This window comes from Galeopterus variegatus, unplaced genomic scaffold, assembly GCF_000696425.1.
Source record: "Galeopterus variegatus unplaced genomic scaffold, G_variegatus-3.0.2 Scaffold1607, whole genome shotgun sequence".
In the NCBI taxonomy this organism is placed as follows: domain Eukaryota; kingdom Metazoa; phylum Chordata; class Mammalia; order Dermoptera; family Cynocephalidae; genus Galeopterus; species Galeopterus variegatus.
The window spans coordinates 25,726-51,104 of record NW_007727718.1 but is presented as its reverse complement, the minus strand read 5'-3'; the positions used below and the strand labels follow the sequence as shown (position 1 = coordinate 51,104).

Sequence of the window (25,379 nt, the reverse complement as noted above, 5' to 3'; positions counted from 1 at the left end):
AGGGGACAGGGAAAGAATTAATTAAAAAGGTAAGGGGTTGTTTTGTCTTTCCAATATTATAAAAATTCAAGGCAAGTATAGACCCTGGAAAAGTTTTTTAGAAGAGAAGAGTTTGAATGATTGGTCGAAGAATACCTAAGAGAAAAGGCGGATGTACCTTCAAAAGCACAGGTGAAGAGACAAACAGAGCAGAGAGGCCTCTGCAGAGAGCGGCAGGACGAGGTGAGGGGGCAGCAGCCAGCGAGCCTGTGACTCAACCTGCTCTATACCCAGTAGCCAACTTCTTTAAAAACAAGCAGAGCAACCCTTTTCATCCTGCAGAGGAGCAATGTTTCAGGAACAGAGCACACTGAGATTTGTTGTCTGTTCCTTTAATCCACCTACACCCTGCTAACCTCTTGGAGAAAATTTCAGGAACTTGAGAAAAAGATGCTAAGTGATGGGGCCAAATGTTCCATCCTGCACCCTGCAGGAGTCAGTACTGTTCCACAAGCAAGTGCGTAGGGCAAGATAACCTTCAGTAAATGGGCCAAGGCAATGGCCTTCATATCAGAGGAGAAGAAAATCATCCCTCAACTCGTGGATGGAACAAAGAAACAAAAATGAATCTGAAAAGAGTTCTTCCCTCCCACTGCCACAAAAACTCTTGAGGTTTCTAATTCTAGAACTGACATCTCAACAGAACTGAATACTCTGTAAGCTAAATGGAATTTCCCAGAGGTGAAGAACTGCAGAAATGTTTTAAAAATTAGAATTGACAATGATATCAAACATTTTAAGACACACCTAAAGAAATATGTAAAGGATAACTTGTAAATTTAAATAAAATTATTAGGAAGATATCATTTCCCCCAAACTCATCTATAACTACAACACAATGTCAATAAAAATTCCAGTTGAATTTTCTTAGGAATTCTATAAGTGTACTCTAAAGTCTACAAATAGCTAAGTCAACTTTGAAGAGGAAAAAAAGGAAGAATTTTTCCAGTCAGCTTTGAGGCATACTGAAAAGCAAAAGAAATTAATGAACAAATCAATGTAATAATGGTACAAGAACAGAAATTCAGACTATGGGAATTTCTAAATTTTAATATAAATACAGAAATTTATTTCTTATAGCTCAGACAGACCTATGTGCATATGGAAATTTAATGTACAGTAAAGATAAATGGGGAAGGTTAGATTGAATTACTAGATAATGTTGGGGAAACTCGATCACGAAATGGAGAAAAACCAAACCGGATCCTATTTAAACTCAGATTCTTAAGTGGACTCACTCCAGATGGGTTGATAACCTAAGATAAAACTGCCAAATTAATAGAAGAAAAAGTAGGATAATTTATTTGTGAGCATTAGCATGGTAGGTCTTAAACAAAAATTCAAAAGAAAACCTTAAAGAAAAGATGATTGATTAATGATCTCTGTTCAACAAAGGGCACTCTATTAACACTTAAAAGACAACAGAATAGGGAATATTTGCATATTTAAAACTGACAAGAGTTAAGATCTGTAACATACAAGGAAATCCCTAAAATCAACTCCATAAAAGGCAGCAAGGCTAATAAAGCAATGGCCAAAGCACATTAAAAAGCAAATTATAGGGGCCTGAGCCCGTGGCGAGTGTGGCGCTGTGAGCGCAGCAGCGCTCCTGCCGCCAGTTCGGATCCTATATAGGGATGGCCGTGCACTGTGCACTCACTGGCTGAGCGTGGTGCGGCCAGTCTCAAAAAGGACAAAAAAAAAAAAAAAAAAGCAAATTATAGAAGAGGAAACTCATAGTCCAACAGGAGTTGAAGACATGCTCAAGTTCATTAATAGTCAGAAATAAGCAAATTAAATGAGATGACCCTTTCTGCCTATTGTCCAGAAAAAATCAGAAGCTTGATGATGCCAAATGGTGGCAAGGAGCTGTTCAGAAACCCACAGTTCCGCATCTGTGTGTAAATTCCAGGGAAACTCCCATACAGGTTCCCAAAGGGACCATCCGAGGCTGCTCACGCGTGCTCTCCAGCACCGGTGTGCGGATGGAGAGAGCGAGGGAGTCTGCCACCAGCAGCGTGGGGGTGTGATGTGGAGGAAGGGAGGCACGCCACGGAGTCCCAGCAATGAGAAGCGAAGGGCTGGATGACAACACAACAGGGGCCAATCGTGAAAACAGTGCCTCATGCATGACACAAGAAGGCAACGGTAGGAACTCTGTAAAATGGTATCATTAAATACATATGCACTCAAAACAAACACACTCAGTTTAGACAAGCTTATAACAACAAAAGGATAAAAAAATTTAAATGGTTGCCTGAGCAAGGAAGGGAAATGAGGGTAAAAAGAAGAAAAGGAAGAGAGAAAAAAGGAGGGAGGAAAGGGGGAAGAGAGAGGCTAACAGAAACCTTTAAACTTGCTTTGATTTATTATGTTAGCTGGAGTCAGAAAAGCCCTTCATAATAACACAAGTGCTTAAAAGACTAAAGAATGAGGCTTTTTCTTTGAAATGCCCCACCCTTCAAATCTAATATTTGTAAAACTCAAAACGTGTACCACAGATGAACTTGGTTACTGTGAGTTCTTTCAGCCAGGGCATACCACCATTTAGAGCAGGCTGTGCTGGATTTTTCTCAGCACTTGACTCTGAGATTTCTACAGATATGGGCTGGTTGGTTATAAATTATTAAACCAACATCAGCCAGTCTTTATCTTGAATAGCACTAATCTGAATTGGAAATTAGTCAGCATTATCAGTATCTGATGTCTTAATTAACATTCTGATACCAATCAGTGACTTGGTTCACCTTTGTTTTAGAAAATATGTATGTGAACGTTTCTGAAGTCATTTGATAAAAACTTAGTGAACTTTAACAATTTTATGAAAAGTGTAAGCTCCAGTTTTGCTTATTAAAAGACTTGTTGGTAAATACCAATGTATCACAAACTTTTGCATCATGCTAAGCACATGCTATGTGTTCAGTACCTGTTGATCAATTGATTAGTTGGCTGATTAATATCAGTTATGGTCCATCCTCCTGTCTGGAAGTTTCCTTCCTGATGCTTTTCAAAATGTGTACAGACAGCATTTCAGATGTATACTCTCTCCCAAACCACCTGTTAAGTAGTCTTCTGCTTTAATTCTTCCAGTCTGCAAGGAGCTCTGGCTTTCTTCACTCAACCTCTGAGTCCCAGCAGACTCCCAACTCTCCACCCCTCAAGGCTTGTACTAACTATCACTCCTTTTAAATGCACTGCTGTCCCAGCAAAAGTCACCTTTCTCAATCCAGATACTGTCTTCTTGGTTGTAGGTCCATGTCACTGCACCTCTGTCAGTGACAGACATCAGCTTCCTTGTGGACTTAAAGGGTAAATGCCTTCAGGCCTTCAGATTAGTGCAAATTTGACATCTGTCGACCTTTTGAGAATACATCTGGCTTAATTGAGCAGAAAAGTGATGCTAGCAGAAAAAGATTAACATGCTCAGGCTCATGGAAGCCTGGCCTTTCTTTCCTTGTTCTCTTCTGAATCCTACACAAAAGCCACCTACGATGCATCCACACCAAGCAAGATTTTCACACCAGCAATGCTGATGGATCTCTGCACAGCTTTAAACAAGCAGCTGCCAACAGCTATCTCTCTTCCCTAAGACATGTGGATTTGTCAAGTCCCAAAGATCATCTCATTTTTGCTGTTGCCCTGCTTGGTGAACATAATAAAGACAGTAACTCAAGAAAGTTTTGTGGGCTTCACATTTTTATTGATTTAACGGAGTTAGTTCTGAAAAAAAGTTATCACGGACTTTCTATAGGTATGACCATTGCAGTAAACTCAACTTTTCATTTACCATCCGGATGCCCATCTGCAGACCTGGCAATGTCTACAGGGGTAGCCGGCTCATCTAAAGACTGACAGGAAGACAAGGGAGAAGGGGGAAAAAAGGAAGGAGGGAAAGGACAACAAGAAGGAAAAGAGAGGAAAAAATAGGCAGAAGTGCATAAGGCAATATCACATTTATAGTGAGCAGTAGAGTGGTTCAGAGGCAGTCAAGATCTAGAGCCAGAAGATCTAAGCTTGAATCCCAACTCTACCCGTGTTGGGAAAATGGAACAATTTGGTCAGGCCCCCCTACCTCGGAGCTGGTTCAGGGTGGTTCCGTAAACGTTGTGTGTGGGTGGAGTAAGTGCACCCGCATGGTGCCGCTTTGGCTGGTGTTTTACTGCCTCGGGCGCCCGCCCTGCGTGGCCATATTTTTCCAGACCTGCAGCTTCCAAGGGCCATGTGGCCAGTTACCTAGCTCATAAATCTGCGTGAAGGGGTCTGGTGACCCAGCCTGATGTGGAGGGGTCTGGTGACCCAGCCTGGCAAGTGAAGGGTTTGTGACCCAGTCTGTGAATGGGCTTGAGAGGTCTGGGAGCTCCAGACCCAGCCCTAGCTCAACCATCGGCCAAGTTGGTACAGGATTACTGGCAGGTAAAAGAGCTGTGACAACTAGCGTGGTTGCCTAGCTTTACAATTGGCATCACGAACAGGATTAAGAGCTACACAATTGGCGCTGTGAGTAGGATATGCGACATCAGCCTTAGCCTCACAGTAGCCCTTGTCGTAGCCAGACAACCCATTATTGGCTGTGTAACCTCAGGCAAGTTTCTTACCCTCTCTGTTTCTTCATCTGGAAAATAAGGATGAAAATATCTACCTCATGAAACTGCTGTAAGGATTAAACACCAAACATGGATATAACACTCTGAGCCAGGCACTGTCTAAGTGCTTTGCATATATTAACTCAATCCTGTCAACAGCCTTCTGAATTGGATGTGTAATAGTTTCCTATAGTTGCTGCAACAAATTACCACAAGCTCTTTGCCTTAAAACAATATAAATTTATTGCCTTACAGTTCAGAGGTCAGAAAGCCTAAAATCAAGGTGTCAGAAGGGCTGCATTCCTTCTGGAAGCTCTGGGGGAGAATCCATTTCCTTGCCTTTTTCCCAGATTCTAGAGGCTGCCTGCATGCTCACAGCTCCTCCCCATATCCCTCCAACACTCTGACCTCTGGGTCCATCCTCAATGTCTCCTTTTCCGACTCCACCCTGCCTCCTTTCTCATATGAAGACCCTCATGATTACATGGAGCTTACCCAGGTACCAGGAAAATAACCCCATCTCAAGATCCTTAACTCAGTCATACCTACAAAGTCCTTTCTGTCATCCAAGGTCGCAGGTTCTGGGGATTAGACACAGACATCTTTGGGGAACTGTCTACCACAGGTGCTATATCCCCATTTTACAAGTGGGAAACTGACATACAGAGAAATGATGTAACTTTCCCAGAGCCGTGTTTTTCCCCATACCTTCCTGCCTCTCAGTGGGTTAATGTTATAAAGCACTTGGAACTGTGCCTGGCACGAGCAGGCACTAAGCTGGGTCAGCTCTCTTTGTTGCAGGGGCCGTGAGTGTTAAAGGTAGAACAGACAATAACTGCTTCAGCTTCAAGTCAGTGGCACCAACACTGAAGGAAGGTCTGCCCGTAGCTGGTGTAAGCGTCTCCTTGTCTCCACATACGTTAGGAAGGCAGGCTAGGGTTGATGGAGATTGTGGGATTTGGAGAAAGGAGGACCTGGGTAGGGGCCTGCTCCTCTCCCTATGGCTGTGGGTCTTGAGCTGGCAGCCCGGGCCTCACTGTCTTCATCTCCAGGACGAAGCTAGAAGGAGCACCTTGACCCTAACAAGCTGTTGGGGTAATTAAAGGGAGCCTACTGGTGAACAGTGTTTTATAAACTACTAAAACAACATCAATGTCAGCAGCTATTCACATATTTCTTGAGGAAAAGAAGCATTGGTTATCGGTGCTGTGACTTGAACATGACAAATGATGTTAGAAGAGGGACAGGAAAAGATGCTCTGGGGACTCACCAGTGCAGGTCCCTTGCCTGCTGTAGAAGCCTTGGCCACAGCTGCTCTCACAGACGCCATCTCGCAGCACTTGCAGGGCATCTCTGCAGGCCAGGCAGTGCTTCTCTGTCGGACCCCAGCAGCCTGCACAGGACTCATGGCAGGCTGCAGGCAAATGGCAAAATTAGTGAACAACCTATAGGAGAAAGGACTGCTTGTCATCTTGCTTTCAAAGGTTTTAAAATTTACAAGAAGGATGTTGGTTGGCTTCTTTGGTTCCTAAGCTGTTTCAGGGGAAAAGCAAACCCGCCCCCCACCCCCAAAAAAACTATTTCTGTTGACTAGAAGTACACACACAACTCAGTAAAGTATTTCTCTCCCCTCAACAGCATCTGCCCTGCACAGGGCAGACCTCAAGAACTCATGGAACTCTTCTCTTACACCTCGAGTTTCTAACTATAGGTTGCTTCTGGACAAGAGTTACTCCTTCACATTCTAAAATTTCCTCTTCTTTCATTTGATTTTTTTGTCACTATTCATGGTTGTTCTTCATCTTAGCACTTCTGCAAAGAGGGGCCTATTACGAACATTGAATATTTTCAGATTTGGTTAGCTGTGTGTATGGCTAACCCCACCAATTCTTTTGTTCTAAAATTTCCTCTTCTTTCATTTGATTTTTTTGTCACTATTCATAGTTGTTCTTCATCTTAGCACTTCTGCAAAGAGGGGCCTATTATGAACATTGAATATTTTCAGATTTGGTTAGCTGTGTGTATGGCTAACCCCACCAATTCTTTTGTTAATAAATCTTAATTTTTAAAATATTGGTTTCACAACAGAGCACAACCTATTTTGCAGAGGCATTGCTTCGGACCAGAATTGGCAGGAAGAATGAAAGTCTTTGCTCCTTGCAAGTGGCTTAGCAACCACACCTTAGTAATTCAGTAAGGTACCCCCTCAGAGGCAGAGAGAGGATACCTGTACTGTAAACCTCAAGCTCCAACCCTCTCCTGCTTCTACATTGCACAAGAAAGTCTTAACTTTGGACAACTTTTCTCCCCCAAATTTAGAGCTAAATATGAAAGGCTCTGTGATAAAGAGTAACAGCGGCAGGGGTGTGGGGACCAACTTCAGACAGATCTAAAGGAAGAGAAGCGGCCAGCCATGGGGAGGGTCAGATCTGCAGAGGCAAAGTCCGTGAGGAGGGAAGGAGCTCGGGTGTCAGGCTGGGGCTGGCGGAACACAGTGGAGCACACTCATGGCCAGAGCCAGAGGCAGAAGCCTGATCAAACTTGACCTTGGAGACCACGGAAGGAAGTTAGGACTTTAATCCTAATAACAATGTGAAGTCATGAATGGGCTCACATAGGATGGACACAAATCTGACAGATTTTTCCAAGCTCTGTCTCACTGCCACGTGTAAGGACGAGCATGTGAGCAGGAAGACCAACATGGGGTCTACTGTGTGGTCTGGGTGAGAGGTGAAAATGGCCTGGACTAGCAGGGTGGGAAGCAGAGATGGAGGAAAGTTTCCTCAGTTATTGTCTGGTCCCCTAGTGAGACCACAAGCTTCTCGAGGGCAGAGCCCATTTCTATTTTGTCAGCTCTGTGCTGAGCACACTGCTTGTGCTTAACAAACATCTCAAGTGACTTCATTCACACTCATCTCCTTATTGATATTTTACAAATGTTACAAAAGAATACTGCTCATATTTAGGATAAGCCACCAGCACGACATTATAACTAAAGATCTGAGTAACAGACACTACCCATAACACACATGAAAGCTGTCTGTCATTCATTCCTTCGACTGCCCTTTGATTCCTGACTGCCGCCGTCATCTGAAGTGTCTATCACGATGTAAGCCTTTGCCTCCCCACTCACCCTGGAGTTGATCAAAGTCGTCACCTAATCAAACAAACAAAAAAGCAAACAAAAAATCCAAGCTCATTCTAAGAAGGATACCCGGCTGACCCAGCGACATTCAACAGAAGCACGCCGGGTGTTACACCAGCCTGTGGGGACTCTGCAGCTAGACACAGGCCAGCTGTTACCTGAGGTCTGAGACGGAAACACGACAGACGCTCCACTGCTTGGTGGCATCACACAAACTGCACTGGGGGGTAAGTGTCCAAGGGAAGGATGAAAGAAAAGTGAGGCTAAAAAGTCCACAGGGGCCAGATCACCAAGGTCAGGTGGGTCAGGGTAAGGACCTTGGGCTTCATTCCATGCAAAGTTTTAAGCAGGGCAGTTGAATGATCGGTTCTGCTTTTTAGAGAGTTCACTCTAGCAGTAGGGACAGGGCAAGGTAATTAACTCAAGACATCTTTAGGGGAAGAAATCATCGTTGTCCGGGGATACAGAAGAAACAAGGAATGAAAGCAGAGCTCCCTAGTTCTCTTCAGTGACTGNCTTCTCTTACACCTCGAGTTTCTAACTATAGGTTGCTTCTGGACAAGAGTTACTCCTTCACATTCTAAAATTTCCTCTTCTTTCATTTGATTTTTTTGTCACTATTCATAGTTGTTCTTCATCTTAGCACTTCTGCAAAGAGGGGCCTATTATGAACATTGAATATTTTCAGATTTGGTTAGCTGTGTGTATGGCTAACCCCACCAATTCTTTTGTTAATAAATCTTAATTTTTAAAATATTGGTTTCACAACAGAGCACAACCTATTTTGCAGAGGCATTGCTTCGGACCAGAATTGGCAGGAAGAATGAAAGTCTTTGCTCCTTGCAAGTGGCTTAGCAACCACACCTTAGTAATTCAGTAAGGTACCCCCTCAGAGGCAGAGAGAGGATACCTGTACTGTAAACCTCAAGCTCCAACCCTCTCCTGCTTCTACATTGCACAAGAAAGTCTTAACTTTGGACAACTTTTCTCCCCCAAATTTAGAGCTAAATATGAAAGGCTCTGTGATAAAGAGTAACAGCGGCAGGGGTGTGGGGACCAACTTCAGACAGATCTAAAGGAAGAGAAGCGGCCAGCCATGGGGAGGGTCAGATCTGCAGAGGCAAAGTCCGTGAGGAGGGAAGGAGCTCGGGTGTCAGGCTGGGGCTGGCGGAACACAGTGGAGCACACTCATGGCCAGAGCCAGAGGCAGAAGCCTGATCAAACTTGACCTTGGAGACCACGGAAGGAAGTTAGGACTTTAATCCTAATAACAATGTGAAGTCATGAATGGGCTCACATAGGATGGACACAAATCTGACAGATTTTTCCAAGCTCTGTCTCACTGCCACGTGTAAGGACGAGCATGTGAGCAGGAAGACCAACATGGGGTCTACTGTGTGGTCTGGGTGAGAGGTGAAAATGGCCTGGACTAGCAGGGTGGGAAGCAGAGATGGAGGAAAGTTTCCTCAGTTATTGTCTGGTCCCCTAGTGAGACCACAAGCTTCTCGAGGGCAGAGCCCATTTCTATTTTGTCAGCTCTGTGCTGAGCACACTGCTTGTGCTTAACAAACATCTCAAGTGACTTCATTCACACTCATCTCCTTATTGATATTTTACAAATGTTACAAAAGAATACTGCTCATATTTAGGATAAGCCACCAGCACGACATTATAACTAAAGATCTGAGTAACAGACACTACCCATAACACACATGAAAGCTGTCTGTCATTCATTCCTTCGACTGCCCTTTGATTCCTGACTGCCGCCGTCATCTGAAGTGTCTATCACGATGTAAGCCTTTGCCTCCCCACTCACCCTGGAGTTGATCAAAGTCGTCACCTAATCAAACAAACAAAAAAGCAAACAAAAAATCCAAGCTCATTCTAAGAAGGATACCCGGCTGACCCAGCGACATTCAACAGAAGCACGCCGGGTGTTACACCAGCCTGTGGGGACTCTGCAGCTAGACACAGGCCAGCTGTTACCTGAGGTCTGAGACGGAAACACGACAGACGCTCCACTGCTTGGTGGCATCACACAAACTGCACTGGGGGGTAAGTGTCCAAGGGAAGGATGAAAGAAAAGTGAGGCTAAAAAGTCCACAGGGGCCAGATCACCAAGGTCAGGTGGGTCAGGGTAAGGACCTTGGGCTTCATTCCATGCAAAGTTTTAAGCAGGGCAGTTGAATGAACGGTTCTGCTTTTTAGAGAGTTCACTCTAGCAGTAGGGACAGGGCAAGGTAATTAACTCAAGACATCTTTAGGGGAAGAAATCATCGTTTTCCGGGGATACAGAAGAAACAAGGAATGAAAGCAGAGCTCCCTAGTTCTCTTCAGTGACTGGCTGAATGGCAGTGCAGACATTCAGCTGTTCTGGTTGTTAAAGTAGTAAAACACCTCCAAACTGGCTGGTAAAGGGCTGTCACCCTACTTGATACTTTGGCTTCATCCCTGGGAACCCTGGTGACAACATGCTCCATCAAGCAAAATGTATAGCACAGGAGATGGTCTGGGGTCCCCTTCTTCTTATTGACTTGAATCTATGACATACTGCTTGTTAAATTTTTTTTTTTAATTAAAAAAATTTTTTTGACCAGTAAGGGGATTGCAACCCTCTGCAGGGTGTGGTCCATACCACGCTCAGCCAGTGAGCGCACCGGCCATCCCTATATAGGATCCAAACCCGCAGCCTTGGTGCTACCAGTGCCACACTCTCCCGAGTGAGCCACGGGGCCAGCCCTGCTTGTTAAATATTTTTAATATCACCCTTGGTGTTACCAGTGAGAACAGGGACCAGAGGAAGAGCAGGATAGCCTCTGTCAACAGACTTAGGGATGGCATTCAGGCCCCTCACAAACTGAACTCTGCTTAACTTTCTATCTTTGTCTTCTGCTATCGCCCCCAACCCCCAAACACATAATTCTATGGAGCAGGGTACCCTAAGCATGCCATGTGCCTGTCCATGGTTCTGGATGCCCCACACAGGATTCGCTCAACAGCAATGCCTCTGGCTTCTGCCTTAGCACCTGTTATAGTATTTATATTTCATTTCTTGTTTATATTTCCTAAGTTGTCATTACTCCTGTGAAGCTTTGCTGAATTTGCCCAAATAGTTAGTTACTACATTTTCTATTTCCTGCAACATTTTGTACATGCATCTCTTATGATATTTGTCCTACTAATTATTCAGTTACAAATCAATCTCTTTCAATGCAATATTATACCCTACCAAACAGGGACCATGTTTTAGTCATCTTAACCCCCCAGTGTCCAGATGGATGCCTGCTAAAAGTACTCAATTAAATATATGCTAAATAAATGCACAGCAGATTTTTAAAAATTGGTTATGGGAAGTCCATCCTATCAGTTACTTTCTATATGGGAACAACTAACCACAAAGTCATAGTATTAAGATATGATAACTTAAGATGAATAAACTTGAGGCTTTAATATTTACTTAATAAATGCAGAAGTCCAGATCTGCTTATGATGACAAATATGATGCTGCATCTATGTACCAAATGTGATACTGGTTTTACTAGTCCTTCTCTTTTTTTCCATATTGGTAGAAAGGCATATTCCGTGGCCAGTCACAACACCAGAAGGAATTTTTATTTCGACACAGGACTATGCTAAGCTGTCATTTCTTATAATGACATACTCCCACTGTGTTTTTTAAAATAAATTTTGTGTATATTTAAGATATATAATATGAAGTTATAAGATACTTATATACAGTAAAATGGTTACTATAGTGGAACAAATTAACATTTTCATCATTCCACATAGTTATCCATTTTCCTCGCTGTGGCAAGAGCAACTGTAATACCCATTTACCAAAAATTCCACTGTGTTTTGCAATTGATTTCTAATTTCATACACTGAACATATGCTACTTCAGATTATCTCTTTTTGCAGGCTTGTTTCATATTTGGCTTTTATTACATTTGGGTTATTATGAAAAATAAGAGGTCACTCCCTGACTTTTCACCATAATTTCTCTTAGAGATACATTTCATATCCCTTAGAGCTTGAATTGTATATTGTGAAAATTGTGGCAATAAATTTAAAAAGAGGGTGAATAAGGGAAAACCATCTTCTTATCTCACTTGAAGTAGATAATTTATTTGGTAAGGATCCTGACATTTCTGGAGCATAACAAGACATGTGTTGGCTTGCTGAGCAATTTATTCCAAAAATGAAAAGAAGTGAATTACTTTTCTTTTTGCAACTCTATATTGAAACCCTACTTTAAAAATAAGAAACTTCCCTTTGTACTTGACAATTCAGAAATGTAAGATTGCTTTAAAATTTTTTAACCTGTGCTTCTCTAAGAATAAAATGCAGCCCTTTTCCAGGAAAGTGTTCAAAGCACTTCCTGCAGGCAACTTACTTTCCATGAATCCTTCCCTGACCCCAAGCAGTGGATACAGACACCCGTGGGCTCAGCCTTCAGATCGAACTGTCCCATCAGAAAAGAGAAGGGGCCTTGGTTCTTTGCCCTTTCCATGATCTCCTGGAGTAAGTTCCCAGGGTATTAGCACTCTTGATCTGTAGGTCCTCTTAGATTCATCAACGAGGCTGCAGTTCAGATTTCCAAACTGCTAACACGTTTTCACTCACAACTACATAGACAGCCCAAACTCAGACACAAGCAGGTGTGTCCTACACAGATCAAATTCTTTCATTCTGTTTCTTACCCATTTGGCAGCAGCTGCCAGCTTCATTCTCATCTCACAAATGACTAGGAAACACTCGCCAAGTTTTAAAGTTTTATCAGGAGACACTGGGTAAATTTTCAATAAGAAGCTCTTGTTGGATGAAAATGTTTCTATTTTGAACTCAACTTCACTGATCCTTGGCTTCCTAATCTGAAAAGTGGGGATAATATTTGTTGTACCTAATTCTCAAGGACATGGTGAGATGACATGTTTGGAGAAGCAGAAAATGTTATGAGTGATCACATGAGTGGCACAGGGGAGACCTGGCAAATCTCTCGACTGGAGTCAAAAGCAAGATAATTTTAAAGGGAGCAAATTAAAGCCCAACAAGAGACAGAAGAGAAAAGGACAGAAAAGACTGGAGGAAAGGTAGGTTCACTTAGAAAGGAAGGGAAGGGAAGAAACAGAGCCCACAAGGGGCTCCAGCCTTTCCCGGGAGCCTCCTACTGGGAAGTTCTTTCCTTGCAATCTCTACAAAACAACAAAAGCCCTTTGGAAAGTGATTGGAAATAGCCTGGAACCCTACTCCCCACCCCCCCACCCCCCACACATCGCAGCCCTCCAAGAGGCTAAGGCTGGTTGCCTAAGAAGCTCAAATGCCAGACAAATTTAAAAGGAGAAGCTCAAAGGAGATCTGAGCAATCACCATTTTTGATCCTTTTACTCCAGTCTTCTTCCCCTACTAGGCCTGTGCCCTCAACTGCCTTCCTCTGCAAATAGCAGGCTTTGTACCCTGAAATGGGAATGTCTTGTCTTAATGTATTGTGAAAACCCACAAGCACCTGATGGAGTTAGTAACAGAAAAAATAAAAACACATGGGAAAAAACAAGTTAGCCTCACGAAGAGCCAGAGATAGGCAAACTGAAAAGGAGAGCTGCACGTAGATGTGATGGATTGGACTCACATGTTGCAACATGTATGTATCTCAGAAATGTGCTCAGTGAGAAAAAAAGCTAGAAAAGAGTGAAATACCCATCCAGTAATAGTTATGATTATTAAAATTCATGCACACAAAACAAGAGCACACACATACAAAAAATACACATAAAATTGCTTTGGAATAGTTACTTAAGTAAGGGGCTAGGAAGAAGGGGGTGGGAATAAGGTGTGGCAGACAAAAAGTCTGCCCTTTTCAACAGGCAGACAGACAGACAGACAGATCAGCAAGAGAATAGGCTGGCCCAGGCCAATGATGAAAATGGGACATGAACTGACAAGCATGATTAACTCAACCTGCTTCATATGAATCCCCAAAATAAGTAAATAAAAAAAATTAAAGATTTCATTTTTATATCCATCACATTGGCTAATTTAAGAAGAATCATAATACCTAGTGTTGACAAGGGTGGTGGTGGCAAGTAGGCACTGGTAAATTTCTGGTAGGAGTGCAAATTAGTACAACTTTTTAAGAGAGTAATATGTTTGCATGTGTCAAAAAGCTTCAAAATGTACATTTGGACCCAGTAATCACATGTCTAAGAATTTAATCAAAAATATATACCACAGTTTCTACTAAAAATGTTTACACTGTGGCTATTTATGATAATGGAAAAATTAGGAACAAGTACCAAACAATAAAGAATTGACTAAATGAGTGACTGCATGGCCAGAGATGGAAAGTCATACAACAGCTCTAAAAAGATAATGTAGGAGGATAAGTAATAACATGGGAAAGCAGCAATAAAACTGTATACAGAGGGTGATTTTAGTTCTGAAAAATAAATGCGGGTATGTGTATAGACACATTCATAAATTAGGAAGACATACACCAAACTACTAACAGGAGTGATTTGGGGGAGTTTGAGCTAGGGATTTTAGCTGATTTTGTTTATTGTATCTTATATTTTACTGACTTTATCAAATTGCTTTTTAGAATAAACATGAATTCATTTGGTACTTAGGGGAAATAATTACTAAAGGTGGAGGGTGAGGGCAGCCCATAGTCCTTTTCCCTAAGGCACTTGCTAGGTAAAGAGCTGGTTAATCTATTAACCATGTTTGCGATACAGCTGAATGATTTACCCGTCTTGGGTAATATATTAATTTTAGCAGGGGCTTCTGTAGACGTATAACTTGAACCAAAGGAATGACTTCTCATTTGACAGAGGCTTTGGCAGGTCCACATGGAGAGTGATTTTACAAGAAGGCTGGTTTTTCATTGGCTCATAAGTCAGAGGATAAAGGCAGACATTTAGCTTACCAGGAACATTCTTAAAGTTATCCCTTCTATCTCCTGCTACTCAACTTATTCTCCTAAATCTCACGCAAGTGCCACCCAAACGTTTCCAAGGCGGTGACCACCCAGGCCAACCCCTCAGTTTTCACTCATCCACTGTGACCATGGGCAATGCACAGCTGCTAGGACTCCCTAAGTTGCCTCGCCAACCCTGTACCCCAGGCCCCTGTTAATTAAATGGCTATTGACTTATCCAGTGATATCTATTTATCTACAGAAACTGAAGAGTTGGGGGAACCACCAAGCAAAATGAAACTCTTGATGGGGAGAGTTCTCAGACTTCTTGGCTGCACCCGCACAGCTGCTCAGATCTCGGCAGTGATAAGCGATAACGGGGAGGTGCTGTTCGCTCTGCAGGCAGATCGAAAGAGAGGGGACGGCAGAACAGGGATGGTGTTGGGGTGGGAAGGGGGAGTCAGGGGAGAGAGAATGCATACCACAGAGTCTAGCTAAAATAACTGAGAACCCTAGGAACTGGGCAGAAAGCCAGAAGACTTGTTACTAGTTTGTAATCCATAGCAGAAATATTTGGATGTACAGATTTGTCAGGAAGGGTGGGATCTGTCTGGATGAAAAACTCCCTTGCATTTGTAGCAGGCTTTCTCTGCTGATATGTGATACTTTTGTTCTGTCATTTGTCATTTGGCATACACAGCCAGGGTCTAGAAGTGGCACAGATGAATGCCAAATACAGCCACTTCCCTTTGTAGCAGGCTTTCTCTGCTGATATGTGATACTTTTGTTCTGTCATTTGTCATTTGGCATATACAGCCAGGGTCTAGAAGTGGCACAGATGAATGCCAAATACAGCCACTTCCCCATTAAAGCAAAAATCCCAGGCAAAACACCACCAGCTGCTTTTCCCTTTTTCTCTCCATTTATCCTGTACATGAATATCCAAAGAGAAAGGGGACTTGGAATACCATTGTTACCTGCCTCACTGGGTCTAGTTTACTCATGGGACTAACATTCTTAGAAGGCAATCCACTTGTCCTCGTTTTTGAGTGACTTAAGACACTCATGGACACTTCCCAAGTTCTAATGACAGTTTTTTTAAGAGTCACCCTTTTAGCATGGATAAGGCACTCAATTATCTTAAAGACAAGGAAAATAAAGAGAAGGAAAAGAGGGCTGGGAAAAAAGAGAATCTGTAATTTTCCTGGGGCCACACCTAGGCAGGAATTGCTGACAAGGAGTAAATAATGGAAGCTAAATGAAAGACAGGTCACCCGTAAGCCAAAGCCTAGGCATGCTTCTACACTGCTGTCCTTTCTTCGCCATGCCATGGTTTATCACACTTTTTTAAATCAAAAATTATTCCAGAGGGCCTTATGTGTGCTTAGCATTGTGTGGAATTCAGACTCATAAGACATGTCCCTGCCTCAATAACCAGTCACTTCCTATCTTATTCCCTTTTAAAACAGATTCATAGAACAATAACTATCTGAAATCATCTTGCTCACTTATTTAGGGGCACTCTCTTCCTGTTGAGGAAGTAGGTTTCTTAACCACAGGGAAGTTATCTCTCTGGTTCACTCTGTATCCCCAGTACCTGGAACAAGGCCTGGTACATAGAAGACACTCGACAAATATTTGTTGCATAAACAGAATGGAGGAGACAGGAATACCTCTTGAAGCAATAAGTCCCCTTTACAAGACAGTTGGCAATTAAGTAAGAGACCTAAATTGCCATAGAATGCCAAAGTAGGTCTGAACAATGCACAGGATTAAAGAACAGAACAAAATGAGTGAAGACAGAGTGGTAAGAAGGTGCTGGGCCCCCATATGAATATTTGATCTGCCAATGCCATTGGGATTGACCCCCAATTCTGGGGTATTTGCATAGGCCATGGGGGATACCAGTCTGATAGCAACTGTCCTAAAAGAACACAGAGGGTTCTATCCTGCCAAGGATTTCAGAGAAGTAGTTTCATAAGTGCCAAGCCCAGAGGGCCACCCATGTCACAGTGAGGCTGGGATAAATCACATGCTGGAACCTAATGCCAAGACCCCCTGTGTATTCACTGCTCTGAACCCAGCTACACGGGGTAAGCACTTCATTTCCACCAGTGATTGGCTGCTCTAGTCAACCACAGTTCCAACAAATAATTAACTTTAGAAGTTCCTCTGCTCAAACCACAGCTTTTAAATCTCAACTAGGTCTGCATCCTATATGTAAATTTTACAGGTTTTCTTATCATAAACTTTTCCTCGAAATATACTACAATACTGGTTAAGAAACAGTTAATCTGAGCATTTAAAGGAAATAAAAAGATTTTAACTTGCTGTGAAGAATAATAGTAAACTGTACTGTAATTTTTATAACATATAAAAATAGATTTTATTTTAAATCAGACATTAATGGCACAAAACTCTTTGTTTCTTAATGCAAGCTTTTTGGTTTTCATCCCCACAGGGTGAAAGATAAACAGTTTCAATATTATCAATAGCTGCCTTTTGCTATCCACATATTATGTGCCAAACATGATATATTTACACTTTTCAAACATCTTTTCTAATCTTCATAATGGTCTAGAGAATATTATCCCCATTTTATAGTTGAGGAAATTGAGGCTCAAAGAGATTAAATGACTTGCCTAAAGCCATATTGCAGTAAGAGATTCAAAGTAATCCCACTCCTTACAATCCTATAAAATGTTCAATTGCTTGATTCTTTAAGATTCAAAATCTAGGACCACATAGCACTCAGATATATGTGTAGAATAAACTGCAAAGGAGTGTGTGTGTGTGTGTGCGTGTGTGTGTGTGTGTGTTTTACATCTCTGTAAGCAACAGCTAAACAGCCTTGAATGCAAGATCCCTACAGGAAAAGATCAAGTCATTTATGTTCATATCCCCAGAACTTAAAGCTGTGGTCAAAAGAGAATGAATGGAGAATAGGAAAAAAGGAACAGGGACAATGAAAAGCAGAAATCCAAGTTTCTTCCTGTGTACTGAGGACTTACTAGGTACCAGACAGCAGTTCATAAACGAGGTATGTGAATTCACTCATTTAATCTCCACAGCAACACTGTGGCAGATATTACTGTCCCTGCTTTATCCATAAGGCAATTGAAGCATGAGTTAAAGAATATGTGAGTGACAGAGACAAGGTTAGAATCCAGGGGGTCTGGCTCTAGAGCCCCAGCTCCTAGCCATTGTGCCACACTTGCCATGAGGTGCACATAGCTGCATCCTCAGGTCTTTGTGAATAAAGTAAGTTTTTAAGTAGACAAACCAAACATTGATACATGTATTTTTAAAACTGGGCTAAATTCCACTCTTTCTCTATGCAAAGTCTACAGTCTTATGAGCTACTGATTTTAACCTACACTTACATGGTATATGTTAGTGGTTTTGCTTTTCTCCTAATGGATTCCTGTTTCTACGATTTCTGTGCACAGTTCAATGGTTCTACCAGAGTGGAACAGAGGTTGATTGAAAAAAAAGGACAAGACAAGCAAGGAAGAATGTTGTCAGGACCTGGAGAGTTCAGTCAAGATCCAGATTTAGATTTAATCCTATGGTTTCTAAGATGAAGCAATAGAACCACTACTCTGGTAGAGAGAACAGAGTAAACCCAGGATACTGAAGGTCTATGCAGGAAGGGTGCAAAGTCGCATGCTGTGGTGTAGAAATGTGAGGGCAGCAATGGCATCCATGCATGGATAAAGCCTGACCATGAGGCTGCAGGGGATTAAGAAATGTGCTATTAGTTCCTAGAAATGGGTCAGAACAGGACAGGGAGAAGGAGCCAAAGTAGAAGCACAATCCTAGGACCTGAGGCCTGGGGTCAAGAAGAGTAGGACGGGGTGGACATGAGGGGAGATGGGACCAGATCTAGCTGTTGGCAAAGGAAGTTGAGGGGTTAAGGCAGAAGCCTGAGTGGCAGGACTAAAATGTGAGGTTTGAGCATTAACAGGGTGATTACTCCATGGCCTTACCTGCTGTGAAAAAGTAGCAACCTACATATTGCCTATCTCCAATTTAGGGTGGTATAAAAACTGGGTAGTGCTGAGTTTTAGTGTAAAGGGATCAAAGAATCAAACTCCAAAGTTGGGGAAGGCAGGGGATATGAAGCAGGGACTGGTATGGGATGCATACTGTGCTCTATAATTACAACTATTTAGTTTAATCAAGCACAAGATTTAACAATAATATTAATATATGCACACCTGTCTATATGCATTATATGCATATGTGTGTATACCAACAAACTCAAGGGAAAGGGGGGAATGATAAGGCCCCTAAGATGAGATGCTCTGGCGGACTTGGGGTCTTATTTCACCCCTTTCTGGTTTACCTACTCATACTCTTTTGTTGAAGAGCCATGTTTATGTGCTACTTGGCTCTGTTCTGTATTTTTCACTATGCCCTATATTTAACATAGCAAGCGTGAATATTAATCAAGTGATTTCCGGCAATTAGTTTCCTCAGCACCGTGTTCACTTTCTTTCGGTTTTGATGGGTCAATAAAGCGGCAAATTATCGCAGTCATAACATAAAAGACCCTGCCAAGAGGAATCAATCCAAAAAACCTGTTGTTAGCATAAAATATCAGGCTTCTTTTTGAAAAGTTTAGCACGTATTGGAAGAGCATTGGCTGAATGACTGACTTCCAAGGTCAGTAGTGAAAAGTCACCAAAAATGTTACAAGCATGAACACTGCAAAAAGTCTCCAATGCTGAGAAAGCGTATTTGGAAACATGATTTGAGTAGTCTCAGTGCTAAGATGGTATCTAGAAATTGATCACAAATCTAGCTGTAATTTTTAAGATCACTCTCTCTCTCTCTCTCCTCTTGCTCTGTTTTTTTTCCCTTATTTTATGCATAAAAATGCAACCAGCCTGAACTAAAGCAAATTGGTTTAATTCCCTGGAGGGAGCATGAACAAATTTCCCAGCAACTTTCTACTAGAGGCATTTGTGTGTGGGTATGTGGATGGAATGTGAAGCAGTCAGCAACGTAAACCAATAATCAAATGAAACATTACCCATTTTGAAATGCCCTAAAAAGCATCAGCATCACCAATTAAAACACTGGGCATGGGAGAAAGAAACATGGCGCCCCCCAAAATAAAAAATGAATAAATATGTATGCTGTGTGTGTGTGTGTGTGTGTGTGTGTGTGTGTGTGTTGCACAAGGTGGAGGTAGTACAGAGGGAGGAGTAAAATCTAGGGAGAATTAATTTCCTTTTAAAGGCAAATCTGTCACAGGAGTGCTAAAAGGAGGTCTCTTTGATGAGAGAGAATAAAGGAGTAAAGAATACACTCAATAAATAATTTCAGCAGTTTAACCTAAATTGCCCAACCATTAGACACTTACAAAAGGCATTTGTACGTGCCCACTTTGAGGCTTTTTAAAAATAACAGGTAAATAAAATATGATAAGCTAAAAATACAAAGGAGTTTTTTCTTTTTTATGGCTAAGAGTTTTATTGAAACTGGTTCTTCAAGGACCACCAAGGGGTAGTATGTTCATTCATTCATCACATACTTGCTCAACTAATGCTAAGCACTCTGGGTGGCCCTTGATACTGGGGACACAGAGATTCAGGAGATATTCTTACAGACCTCAAAGAGCTCCCAAGCCAAACTCAGAAGCTCTTCTGCCTTCCATATTCTATGACGTGATTGTCCCAGAACAGGCCTTTCTCTCCTCACATCTCTGTGGCATAAACAGTGCTAGAGCTTCCTTCCAAGATGGCTTCCACAATCCTGCAGGCTCTGCTCTGACCATGACCTAGAATGGAAGGAACCAGCAACTTCCTCCACCTAGGACCTGCACCTGGCTTTAGAGTTCATTCAACCCACACATCTGGTGGTTACCATGCACTTACTCTCTTTAACTATTTTCCTTCCAAACAATTTTCCTGAAAATCTAACCAAGAGCATGAAAAAGGAGAACATATCACTGTCCCTCAGATTGGCCTACCCTTCATTTCTCATCACAGATCCACCCTTCTCCTGCTCAGGTGTGGAGAGTAGCTACCCCAGCCCCCCATCATGACACCTAAGACCTCCCCTGGCCCACCTGCCTTTTCAGATTTACCTGCTACCACATAGCTGCCTTAAGCACATCTAATTATCCGTCCTCCTGAAGACAAACTTTTACCTCGGCCCCTTGTCTTTGCTTTCACCATCACCCTCTTCTTCCATTTCTGCATTTAAAAAACTCTTCATACATTTACTTTTTTATTTATACTGATAATTATAATCAATATTGACAAAATGGTCAAGTATAAACAACAAATTAAATTATATTATTATCACTCCCACCTCTGAAGACTAATACAATATTAAGAATTTCCACTAGATCTTAATTAAAAATGTAAAATTAAAAATATAAAAGTAGGCATATAAATCTACTAAAGGATATAGATACTAAAGTAACCAAATAAAGTTATAAAAACAACATGTGTCATCTCTCTCAACCACTGTTCTTCTCATCCCATCAGGAGTCTTCTTCAGTTTCTTCTTTTATTAGTTGAAAAACTGCTTACAGCTCCTGTTGGCCCCAAGTCCCTTGGGAGGTGAGGGTGGGGGAGCTTTCTCAGGGATTACCTGCACAGGTGTGGAGATCTTGGTAGAAGCCATCCCCGCAGGTGGCCACACACTGCCCGTGCTGCATCAGCAGGGGAGGCTGGCAGGATGAGCACTCCAGCCCACTGGTGCACGTGGAGCACTGAGGTTGGCAGGCTGGCTCCAGACAAGGGCAGAGAGAGAACAAGGCAACCTCTGATTAGCTCAGTGACACTACCTTAGTGCCGATTCCTACATAGCTCAATCCTGAGGTTCTGGAGTCACAGAGAACAAGAAAGGCATGAAAATAATTCTGACCGTCACCATTTATATAGCACTTAGCTCACGTCAGGCACTGTTCAGAGTACTTTATGTATATGAATGCATTTAATCCTCACAACAACTCTATGAGGTAGATATTATTAATCCCAATTGTACAGATGAGGAACAGGTTCAGAGAGGTTAAGTAATTTGCTGAAGGTCACATGAAGCTAGCATTTGAAGCCAGGCAGTTTGGCTCAGGAGTCTGTGTTCTTTTGTTCTTATCCAGTAGCACTTAGTAACTTTGTCACAGGACGTTTTTGCAAGAATATCCCTTGCCCCTTTTCCTTCACACCCTATGATGGAGATGTAAATAACTTTCAAAAGGTTGAACATTATGAATCAGGAAAGAAAGTACAGAGAAGTGAATAATTACAAAAATAATAAAAGCTACTAACTCTCATTGAGCCCCGACGGTATCCCAGACACTACTCTAGGCACTTAGCATATATTGACACACTTAATCCTCACAACCACCCTCTGAGGAAGGTACTAGGATTACCCCCTTTACAGATAAGATTATTGAGGCACAGAGGGGTTACTCACAGCCAGGGTATGAACCTACACACTCTTAACTGAATAATTAACCTCACCAATCAGAGATAGGGGAAAAAGCAACTAAGATTTGACCTCAACCAAGCTGAACTCTCTCAGATAAGATCTCCTTAGATGTATAAGAATTCTGAAATGCATACAAATCCATTCTGGATCCTCTGGTAATCTACAAGAGATAAGCTCTATTACCAGTTATCTATATGATATTGAGCAAGTCAGTTAATTTCTATGGCCCACAGGTTCCCCATTTGCAAAATTAGAGAGTTCTAGTAAGTGATCTTAAAGGTTCATGTCAATTCTAAATTTCTATTCTAAATTAACTGAATGTTTTAATAAATGATACTTGTCATCCTGATAATATTACAATCCCTGAAAGTCTTCAAATATGAAAAAATTCACCTATGACTACCTAGCAACCAGCTGATCTCCACATCACCTATCTCCCAGTAAGCGCTGAAACACCTGTAAAATGTTAGAAGAAAGAAACATGCAAGTAAAGAGACCAAGTAATCTAGGGATGACATTACTACCTTTAGTGGTTTTTAGATGGACATTTCCTGCATTTATTACCCCTCCTTGACAATACTGAGCCTCAGTTTGAGAAATAACAATCTTTGATGACTCTCTCTATCCACCACATGACACACCTCTGGGTTGTCCATTGGAGCCATACCTAAACAGAAACTGCCAGCTTGGTAAAATCCCAGACCACAGCTGTGCACACACTGTCCATTCTGCAGCAACTTTGCAGGATCCTGGCAGAGGTCGCAGTGGTCTGGAGAGTGAGAGCAGGTCAAGCAGTCTGGGTGGCAGTGAACTAAAATCAAGGACAAAGAAGAGGAGAACTCAGTAAAGACCATATGATTTCTCTTATATCCTTCAGAGGAAGAATTGATAGGGCATACAGAGTTACATATAGCACGAAGAAAAGAAAACTATGGCACTTATATATGAGAAAGGCCCCCAAATAGTAAAAATGCACTTCAAGATTTCAAGGAACCTTTCCTTGTATGAAATACCATCACTGTCTCCCATAGCCCCAAATTCAAGATGCTAAAAGAACAACCTCATTAATGCTTCTACCTGCTCAGATGCCTCCAGAAACAGGAATGACTGCCTCCATAATATATGATTAAAACAGATTCAATAAATTATCATATCTTAGATGTTCTTCCCAATCTTTGACATGCATAAAAATACAGACAAAAAACCTACAGTGCTTAAAAATAGTTACTAACTCAAAAATAAATAAATACAGCTAGTTTTCTTCTTTTTCACTAAAATTTCAAATCTCATTCCCAGTAATTGGGATTATCACTGAACTTAGCGGCAACTGCCAGCAAAGGACGTTTTCCAGTTTTTAAAGTTGTCAAGGACCGGATTTTCAATATATAGTATGTCATAATATTCCAAATATTTGTTTTAGAAAGCCCAGAGAGCCACTTAGATGAAGGTAACATAATTAAACCATAAAGTTGCTTTGCTTTGCCCTTGATAAACTCTTCAGAGAAACACTGTGATTAGATAAAATAAGTTGAGTGCAACCAGATCAACTGCCAATGTGAAAAATTGCAGCCCATGGATGAAAACAATTAATTATGAAATATGAATAGAAGAAAATGCCACTTTTCCAAGAGAGACTAAGCTTATAGGCAAATTACCACTCAGCCAGAGCGACTCCACTGCTTGCCAACAATTATTAACTGGCACTAATTCAACCCCAGGTGATTTGAAAGTAGAACTGCAGAACAAGTAGATAAAATTTTCTTTTGGAAAAAATTAATGAGTCTTTAAACTTTAAAAACCCATTTGAGAACTCCAAAAGGAAGCATCTGTTTAGTAGCTCACCTTAAAAAAAAAAAAAATCCCTAACCAACTGAGCAATTATTCTTATATCTTCAACAACAGAAGACACAGATTTTCCTTTATAAGTTTTTGAACATTGTGTTATCTGATTTTCACAGTAATTTTTCAAGATAGATAAGGCATATTTTATCAACAGGAAAATTCAGATGTAGAGAGGGTCAATGATTTGCCCAAGGTCATATACTCACTATCAGTTGACTTTGACAATTAATTAGCATCATTTGCTAGAAAAATTAGAAAGAAATAAACAAACCCATTGCGTGGCTAAGGGAAAAAGAAACATGTGGGGGGAGAGGATCTCTGAATTTTTCGGCAGTACAACAGTTTCAGCAAAAATAAATGGGACATGGACCCACCTGATGTGCAGTCTGGGCAGCACTGTTCCTTCACCTCCAGGGCGAGTGTGGCCACCGGACACGGTGGGCAAGAGGGCTCATAGCAAGTTACCTGAGCCCCCCGGCACTCACACACCTTGCAAGGACTGTCTTCCCACATCTCTCCCTCCTATGAAATAGTAAGAATGACACTGTCATCAGGGTGTGGTGATTCAGAAGAGAGTTTGCTGGTGAAGAACTTAGAATTTCATAAGGACAAAGTGAAGGCACCTAATCAGTGCCCTGCCACCCCTAGCTCTGAAACAGGACAATAGTGAAAGAGTCCTGAATTTGAAAGGACAAAATTTTTCCTCCTCAGTTTGCAATTGGTTTATTTTAATGTAGAGCACCAGCGGAAAGATTTCAGGTACATGCAGAGACAAACTGTGAAGGTACTCTGGGACTACCACAATATGTAAGAAGCATCTAAAGTTTGTTTCTCAATCTATTTCACCAAAAAAACACCGGGGACATTACTATGTACCTAGTGATTAGCAGGTACATTAAATACAATCTCTATAACAACAGTGGGAAGCTCGATTAAAACCCTGAATTTCCTTATGGTTACTACAGTAAAAGTAACAGTCGAGTCATTGTATTCTTTCATTAAATACAATCTCTATAACAACAGTGGGAAGCTCGATTAAAACCCTGAATTTCCTTATGTTTACTACAGTAAAAGTAACAGTCAAGTCATTGTATTCAAAAGTAACAGTCGAGTCATTGTATTCTTTTTTTTTTTTTTTGATGATGATAATATCACTTTGTTTTTTTTTCATTTTTAGATACTGTTTTATTTTATTGATTGATTGATTGATTATGAACATTCATGAGATACAAAACTGATTGTCCCCCATCCTGTCCATGATGTGGGGGCCAGATTCGTACTGGGGGCATATCCATTGCCAGAAATTACTTTTGTACCCTTTGTCTCCTCCCAATTATCCCCCAACCACCCTCCCCCTCCCCTTCTCCCCTCAACTCCAATTTGTAGCCCTAGGAATGTTCCCTCCCTC

The 25,379-nt window shown here is 41.6% G+C and overlaps 1 protein-coding gene across 1 annotated transcript in view; it reads right to left on the bottom strand.

Moving 5' to 3' along the window:
• The window catches only part of FRAS1 (Fraser extracellular matrix complex subunit 1), a gene marked incomplete at its 5' end in the record, with an annotated part of 258,570 nt that overhangs the window by 210,993 nt on the left and 22,198 nt on the right, over positions 1-25,379 (bottom strand). Inside the window, 4 exons of the mRNA XM_008577934.1 lie at positions 5,893-6,036; positions 21,290-21,424; positions 22,797-22,940; positions 24,346-24,493. Coding sequence (XP_008576156.1) covers positions 5,893-6,036; positions 21,290-21,424; positions 22,797-22,940; positions 24,346-24,493 — 571 coding nt within the window. The remainder of the gene's footprint in view (positions 1-5,892; positions 6,037-21,289; positions 21,425-22,796; positions 22,941-24,345; positions 24,494-25,379) is intronic.